Genomic DNA, 9,101 nt, shown 5'->3' with positions numbered 1-9,101 from the left:
AAATCATAGAGTACTTACCTGCTGTCTTTAAAGCTATAAAGTACACTTCACATTTCAGGGTTCAATGAAATATTTTTATTTGCTTCTGCGTATGTTTATCTTGCGATTTACTCTTGGGTTACAGTTACATATTGATTTTACTTTAACATATTTAACATTTACTCCACGTTGTGTACAGATGAAAGTAGATAGGGGCGGAAAGATGGGGTTGAGGGCTTAGTTAGTTAGCACTTAACACTTCTTAGCCTTTTTACAGTACAAGTAAGTAACTTAGATTTAACACTCAACACATCTTTGGACCAACAAAAAACAAATCGAGTCTTAAGCTACTCTTTGCCTTAGAAGAACATTCAGCTGAACAGTTGGATATATTGGTTTTAGAGTATTTGCATCTGTGCACATTGATATTGCTATGAGTATATCTATATATAGGTTTGTATTAACTATAGTCCATGATTTCAGGGAGAGAGACTTCCGGCGTGATGGCTTATAAACTATAAAGCTATTTTTCAGTTATAGTAAAGTTGAGATTTGTCCTTCGTAACAATGGCCATAGATCAATGGAAACTTAAACGAACTTTGTGGGTCGGAGAGCTCTTAACCTATAGTCCTATTTTCTTGATGCTGCACTACGGACTTAAGAACATTTATCCATGTAAATACTTTGTTGTGTTTCGTTTCGTTTCGGTTGTACATTTGTATAGAGTTTACTTCTTGGTGCAGTTGAGTTTGCTAACAATTTGGTTTGTTTTCTGGTCGGTAGCCCTGTATAGAAGTTGACGAACCCAATTACATCTATATATAGTGTGTATATTCATATATCTTTGTCTTTCTGTCTGTTTTTACCTCTTTGGTGCCTTGTGGTTATGCTAATTTACGTTTACGGCTTAATTAGTTGTCCCAAAAGTTGAGTGGTTTAGTTAGAATATTTGCCTTACATTGTTTCGCTCGTCGATTTTTACAGTTCGAGTAATTTCTGCCTTTAGATTTATATAGTTACACGAAAAAGTTCAGCCTAAGAAACCATCACAAAGTAGAATCATAATAAATACATATTAACAAATTACACTTCCTTTACACAATAGTACACGTCTACAAGGATTCACGCAACACACACTTAGATGATTTTAAACATTTTTACAGGATAATCCACAGGCTGAAACGAGAAAACAATTTAGAAAGATTTTAGTGGGGACATTAGTATGGCTGCAAACACAAAATGGGAAATATAAATACTCTTATGTCGGTCACGAACTGGCCCCGCATAAAATGCGGTCATTTTCTACACACAGAAAAATGTTTTTGGCTGATCGGAAATTTCATCATAGGATTATATTAGTTTTTAAGAACTTAAAATGTCTTTGGAAAATTTCGAAAGTATTATTCCGTGTTTATAACCCGTTAAATGTTTTCTGATAAATTTAAAAGGTATTTTTATACAAATTCAATTTAAGCAATGAGAGCTTTTTAAAACATTTCATAATAAATTATAATAAATTTGAAAATATTTTGTAAGGACCTCTCCATTTTACCGAGTTTTTGGGTCTAATATCCGTTATATTTTAGTGCAGTGTAGGAAAGGGCTATCGAAATCAGAGTTCTGTTTGTTTGCCTAACCGTTTGGCTCCCGTGAGCACGCAATTCAATTTAACCCTTCACGCCCAATTACGCCGTAAAGCCGGTGCCAGGATCGCAGGACTCGCAGGACACACGAGGTGGAAACAGTGTCAATGTCAAAAGTTGGACTTTGACCATGTGGAAACGTAACGGAACAAGAAACTTGGCTTGTTTTTCCACCCAGCTCTCTTGTTTGTTATGCCAACTGCGTTTTTTGGTGAGGGGGCGTTTCGACCACAAAACAGTCCAACTACAAAGGCGCAAACAACTTTTGATTGCCAAAAACTGGCCAACCTATGTCGGCTGCCTTTGTTGGGGAATTTTCAAAATTTCAATCACGTAAGCAATTCCCTTTCCCTTAGATCCTCACCAAAAAAAGGAAAGTTTAAAGGTCTGCCAGGAAACGATTATTTATAGCATTAGGATAGTCAGTTTTATGGTTCCCACCAGTTTTGGTTACAGCCAGGATTCGGCCATTTGCGGTTTGGCAAGTTTGTTATTTCAATTTGGTTGAAGTGCACAAAAAAAAATGTTTATATATACCTGTGTTTTTATAAAAACGTTAAACATAAAACAACTTTCATTTATTGTTTATGCAGAAATACATTAATAATATTATGTTTTGATCTTACGTGGCATTTTTTGCCTTTTAAAAATTTGTATAACTTGGTTTATATAATAAATATCTCAGTTACTGCCAAATCAAATACATTCCCCCTTCAGCACACGTTTAAAAACAAATAAGATTCGATTGGACCACTCTGCTCGGCATTTTATCTTTGGCATGCAACCGGGAAATGAATAAATAAATCGACGGTGTCGAATGGATGGCAGGGCAGTTGATAGTAATTGCACATGCATGTTAACCCCGAGCCACTGACAGCATTCCTGGCCCCCGTGACCCCCTTCCCCGCCCCTTTTCAGATCCTGCTGACACGCTAAGCAATTTAACAATTTTACAGACAATTAAACAACAACATCCTCGAGTCCTTGGCTGTCCTTCGGCCGAGCTGTCATTGAATCGACTACGACGACAAAATGGCTAAAATGTACTTGCATCTAATGCTGGACCCCGATCTGCTCCTCCTCCCGTCGCCACACATAAAATATCGATTAGTTTAATGTTCAAAAATAGCAGCAAGTGTTTCTTTGGGGGTCATCCTGCCACAGCCACAAATATATGTACATAGCCCATTCGCATGGGAATTTTCAACAAATTGAATTAAAATTGTAAATATCGCATCCGAGTGCTGTGCCTCGAACTTTATGGCCCCACAAATCAAATGCACGAAGGTGGACGGACACACACTCTGTTGGCCAAAAGGGAAGCTTTGAGGGCGATGGAAAGGGGTGGGGAATACGCCAACTTTACACCCCCTTTGCTGTCTGAAAAGTTTACGCCTTTGTCGAGCGGCATTTGCAAAAAAAAAGAGCAAATCGGCAGAGAAAATGCGTTGGTCGAGCAAAAAATCGAGCCGGGAAAAGTGAATCGGAAAATGGTCCATGGAAAGTTACCGATATTGATGTTGCGGGCGTTTCCAAGATTACTTTGTTTCCCTTTTTCCACTTTCACTGTTTTCGCGGCAAATTGCATTCGATTGGATATAAAGAGCATAAACTTCATGCTCACACGATTTTCAACGTTGATAGAGGATGTTCAGGAAAATATATTCGCGCTCGGGAATAAATATTTTCTCTGGTGAGCATTGCAAATGGAAAATGGTGTAGTTAAAGGGAGAACTTTATGGGTGCCGCAAAAACCACTGGGGCTTTGAGATCCTTTTTAAAGGTGTCTAAGAGTATGCAACAATAAATTTAGAATCCTGAAGGTAGATGGATGCATTTCGAATGATGACTTTTTCGCTGCATACTTTTAGACACCTTTATATTACAAAATACTACTCACTTTCTGCGCGAACCACCAGTATTGAAATTTATTCCCAAAGGTACTTATTTTAAGATACTTTTCACAAACTATGTGTATAATAAATAATCTTATCTTAATAAAATCAGAAACTACTTGAACAGCGACCTTAATTTTCTCATTTATTTATGCATATTGGATTTTGTCGGGCTTCCTTTCCCTGCCACTTTTGGCACTTGGAAGCCTTCCAGCAGATGCAACACAGTAGGAATGCATTCAAGTTTAAGTCCCCGGCTGTCATAACAACTGGGACTTCCGACTGCTCCTTACCAACTGTATAAACAACGATCCGGCTCAATTTGGTATGGTAAACCCGCCTCAAATTGATTTGTTGTCGGCAGCATTTAGAGGCAAGTAGACTGATTTTCCCATCGACTGTGGGCATGCCAAAGTGGCAACTTGCAACTTGCAACTTGCAGCGGCATGCAAATGAATGCCATCGAAGTCGTCCGTTTGCCCAGGAACTATTTGTGGCGAGAAGAAGTGGAGAAAGGGGGAGAAAGTCAGTTAATGTCGCCATCTGTCTGCAGTTGAATGTTTGCCTGTTTGCAAGCGTTCCAACTTTAATTGAAATTAGTGCCGAGTTTTCGATTAGGCCACGCCTCGCCTGTTTACCCCTGCCAATGTTGATCTGCCGGTGACAATGGCCAGGATTTTGAGATGTCCTTGCTGCTACTAAATTGCCCCAGGACTAACACATGCCAAATGAATACCTGGCCATAGAATGTCCTGCATCCTTGTATCATTTATTAATAAACCCCTCGAGTTAGGGCAATAAAACTTTTTTGTGTGCCTCTGCCTTTGCCTTGGCTTTTGCTTTGGCAAAACTGACAGTCGACAGTAATCTAAATAGGAAAACTTTTATGTTGGCTCCCCGAAAAACTAAGCAAGCAGGAAAAACTTTGGCCCAACCTTGCAAATTTTCCACCCTTCGAATTCTGTGCCAGGTAAAAGCGAGGAGATGAGATAATTCAATGAGGAACGGGTTTCCTTTGAATGCCGACAGTGTGCCAACATGTGAGTAATTTATTTGGAACTTCACAGGTCAACCCTTTTTAGGGAGCACGTGGCGTATGCGTAACTCAACTGCTAGAGTCTCATTATCGCCGCATCAGCCTTATTACTAAATAAGCGTTATTATGTCACACAATTTCCATTCTTCTCCTATTTTTCAACCCCCTATTTATTCGTCTTGGGACCGTGAGTAGAAAAGAAGCCTTTGCCTCTGACATTTTGTCGTCGAGTCGGCTCATCGCAATCATAATTTCCATCTTTATGAATTTTAAATGAGACAGAGACCGGGTCTTCGGTCTTTCTCCCTGCAGCTGACAAACTTTGCACGCCTGTCACTGGGAATTCAACTTAATTTTTAATAAGATGCCCCGGCCTTGAACGCCACGCCCACCGCCCACCGCCCAACGACCAATTGTCGCATAAGAGCTTATGCCGTATTTAGTCGGGTAAATATTTATTTGATTGGCATTCTTTGCGATATCCGGATTTGTATGTTAGCGCGCACAGGAAACGGAAATTGTGCGAGGTCGATGGCAGCCGAGTTATTTCCATATTTCCCAATCATGCGGAAATGTAAAGAAAAATCGCTCTTTTGTTGCGGACCGAATAAATTTGCTCCAGTTTATGTGTATTTCATACATCTGTCTGCCGAATGATAAATGATTCTGAAGTGGAGCTGATGAGGCGAGATTGAGGCTCATTAAAGCTGATGGAGACTTCTGAATGTATACAGATGTATTAAACAGAATATGGTCATGGAAAATAAAACCGAACTAGTTATAGAGGAGTTTAAGGATTGACGGATTGGCTTTCTGTCATTGGAAATTTAGTCATTTGAGCTATAAATTTCAGTTATATATTTATTTATAAGTATTTATTTGTTTCCTGTTATGCCATATTATTTTGAACTCAGCTGTAAAGGCAACTAGCACTGCAATCGAAGGCGCCGCTCATTAAAAATAACTACAATTCTGAAGTGGTTTTGTGTGGCCAATGCATCCCTTCGCCGAAGGTCTTTAAAGTGGGCCAACTTAAATGAGGGAAAAGTCGGAAAAGGCAGCCACCGCATCCCCTAAACAACTTCCCCTTCAAACAGGCCGGATGTGAAGTATAAATAAGACTAAATAGGAAAAATGAGGAAAATTATGAGGGCAGGGGAAGAGGAAAAGGAGCGGAAGCAAGCCGGTCTGGATTACTGGGTGCCACTGCCACCAAATCAGGCAGCTTTTTTTGGGTATTTTGTACTTTTATTTCTGGCTTCCATGAATTTCAATGAGCAATAAGGGAGCCCCGTAATGCTCGGATTTATTAAAAATGCTGGACTTTTTTGGGGCATTTAATTAGGGAAATTTCAGCTGCGGTTTTTCCAGCGCCCTGGCATAAGAACTAATCAATGTTAATCCATTTCTAACGAGCCATCGTTAGGCATCCAGAATTACATACGCCCACAATTCTGCCAGTTGAATGGCATCATCAAAATGCCTGCCAACTTCCAAGTCATCAAATTGCATGCCAACTTGTTGTTGCCTCCGGCATTTAACGATAATGTGCGCCATATCGAGGCCATAAGCAGCTGTATACACATATCTGAAGGATAGATATAGATAGATATACACAGCCGATGGCGATATATGTGCACTTAAAATGCCAAGCGAAAAATTGGGACAGCCCAATTTCCCTGCAAGTCTTTTTTTCTGTGGCGTGCTACTTTTCTTATATGTGAATGGGTTTGTGCGTTTAATGCGATTTCATTACGCTTAGTGACACTGTATATTAAGCAAAGTTTTGGCCAAAAATAGATTCGAGGGTTGCTAGTAACATTTGTGGGAACACAAAATATTTGAAGGATAATGTGAGTCTTTTAAGTGTGGGCTTAAGAATTAAAATATTATTAAAACATAATTTAATATTATACTTATGTTATGTCTCAAAAAATGATATGTGTGTTTTAAATATATTTTTTGGGATTTTCCTTGTTACCAAATGCTACTTTCAACATTAGGAAATTTATATAAACTGTTTATATCAACAGACAATATATGGCATCGCATTGTTTATTTCGGATATCAATAGGTTGTCCTGAACAAGCTAATCCTTGATTTTGGAACGGCCCTCGCTGTGGCACTTCCTTTGGATCACAGGACCTTGAGCTTGTTCGCCCGTTTGCTCATGTCAAATATTTGTTTTCGCAATATGTGCTAAATTCTATGCGCAACCCAGTCGTTCAGCCCCGATCAACCCGAATCCGCTCCTTTCTGCGGTATATTCGGCTGAAACAGAACTCTTTCGCTTGCAGCTCGGTTGGCCAAAACTTTGTAAACAAAAACACACAGAATAAATGCCAGCATCACAGCTCGATGATAAAATGTGGGCGGGGGCGAGGGCCACAGTGTGGGCGTGGCAGGACGAAAGGCTTTGCGCTTTCGCTGGCAAAAATGTTGACAAAATCCTTTGCAGTTCAAGAGAGAGATATATATTTAACCGTTTGGCATATTATGGCTTTTATATTGAGTTGTTTTGGACTTATCTAGTTTACTGCCGAACGGATTGGGCCAAGTGGGTTGAAACTTGTCCCGACACAAAATATTCTTTATGGCTGGCATTAGAATTTGTCCAGATAAGGCCACTGAAGGGCTCAGGCTAATTTCGAGGGCTGGGAGAAAATGACATGATAATGTGGAATAAATTACTTGCACAGACGAAAGCATTTCAGATTAATCATTACCGATTAGGGAACGAAGCATCCGCTTATATATTTATTTTTATGATATCTGAATTGAAGAGGTAGTTTTAATAATGTATATATTTTCAAGCACTCAATAAGATCTATCTTTTAAGGAATTTAATAAGCCCAAACAAGTTTTCGTTGTATAATAGTATCTCCCCTACTTTATAGTTTTAAATTCCCATGATTGTTTCCTCAGTGCACACACAAGATATGTAAATCATTTGTAAAGTGACTCGCCTAAGTGGTTGGTCGGGATGGGTTGGCTTGAATGGTTGCAGATAGGAGAGCATTAACATAAATTACCTTGCACAACGATCCGATGTTCCTCGAGCTCCGGCCGCAATGTGCCAGCAGCAACAATCACACAATGCCAAGAACACACACTTGGGTTTTGGGATGCAGGATTCTGGATGTAGGACGCAGGATGCAGGATGACAAACACAAAGGAGTAGAAATGAAGTGGTTAAGTGGTCCAAGGACCTGCAGACTTAGCCGCAGACTTTCGGACAGATGGAGTCACGCACGCAGTGGCAACTTTACAGGATGTTTCAGCAGCAGCAGGACGAGTCCTTGCACATCTCCTATGTGCCCCCAGCCGCTCCTGCTCCGGACGAGGACGAGGTACGTGACACACTGGCATGTCCTGCTACCCTCTGGGTGCCCCCAATGGGCGTCCCGCCGGCCGTCGGGGTGGTGGGCTGCAGCAGCGGCGAGTCCAGGCTCCCGTTTCCGCCACCCCCGCCCCCGGCTGTGGAGGATGTGCCTCCCAAAATGCTGCTGGTGGCACGCGTCAGGAACCAGCAGTCCATGGGCGTCGGCTTGCCCTTCATGATAACCGGCCCGCGGTACTCCAAGTGGAATGAATCATCCTGGTTGATCGCCAGGCAGAGGAGCCTGCAAGAAAGGAGGGAGGGAATGTAAGGATAGAGAACATATGTTGGAAAAGTATTTGATTTATATCCACCCAAAAATAATATTTAATTTTAGGTTTTAGCACAGAATTGATTTAGGTTTGCTAAAAGAATCAACCCATGTAGCCACAGAAACCGATTCTTTTTTTGACTGGCAATAAAGATTCCTAAAAGAACGACAGCATTTTGTTCGCTTTTTCACTGCGTAGTTTTATACACTTTTATAAATGATTTCAAAACTCAAGGGACTTCTTTGGCCCTTAATGTTTTCAACCTATATATAAATTTAATAGTGAATGGTAGTTCCTAGAAAATGTGTCACCAGAGAAATGTGACTGTTAAAGTTCTCCCATAAATTTGAGTTACTGAGTTCCGCGGCGAAGTTCGCTTGAGTTGATATATATAATGCACTCTGAATGATGTATATCTCGTGGGCCATATTTTTCTCAATCTCCACGCCAATAAATTGCGGTCGTAATTTTGTACCGTGGGACACGCTTATTCAGCTTTTAGATTGCATCGCCAGAAATTATGTAAATTCGCTCATTGCGCTTTATTTGCCCGCACATTTGGCTGCCGCATGGCCAGCGGAAACGGAATAAAAATTTCGCCTGGCTTTTGTGCATTTCCGCTTCCGCTTGGCCCACAATCCGCAACCAGCCGAACCGCACATTGTTGCATTTATTCGGGCTCATATATTTACGCCAATACGGCGCTGATTGCATACGCATTTAATTCAATTTATTCGCAACCTTTGCGGCCTGGATGGCCGGCATATGGCCACAATTGCATTGCCCTTTTAATTAGTGCCCAGGTGAGCTCTGATCAGGTGAAAACATTGCTTTCTCTGGCTGACCAGCACAAACTGACAGTATTTTAATGGACTCGAGTTGATTACCCGGATCCG

General features: G+C 40.7%; 1 protein-coding gene across 4 annotated transcripts in view; it reads right to left on the bottom strand.

Annotated features, from left to right (window-relative positions):
• Nucleotides 1–46: 46 nt before the first annotated feature.
• Gycbeta100B (guanylate cyclase soluble subunit beta-1-like) overlaps nucleotides 47–9,101 on the bottom strand; it is a 50,709-nt gene continuing 41,654 nt past the window's right edge. For all 4 annotated transcript variants that reach the window (XM_065865198.2, XM_065865200.2, XM_065865199.2 and 1 more), the window contains exons 17-18: nucleotides 7,587–8,177; nucleotides 47–1,156 (exon numbers count right to left, since the gene is read on the bottom strand). In XM_065865198.2, the coding sequence (XP_065721270.2) occupies nucleotides 7,865–8,177 (313 nt within the window). In that variant the 3' untranslated portion in view covers nucleotides 47–1,156; nucleotides 7,587–7,864. The remainder of the gene's footprint in view (nucleotides 1,157–7,586; nucleotides 8,178–9,101) is intronic.

Source organism: Drosophila suzukii, chromosome 3 (assembly GCF_043229965.1).
Source record: "Drosophila suzukii chromosome 3, CBGP_Dsuzu_IsoJpt1.0, whole genome shotgun sequence".
Taxonomy (NCBI): domain Eukaryota; kingdom Metazoa; phylum Arthropoda; class Insecta; order Diptera; family Drosophilidae; genus Drosophila; species Drosophila suzukii.
This window is presented reverse-complemented; position numbering and strand designations above follow the sequence as displayed.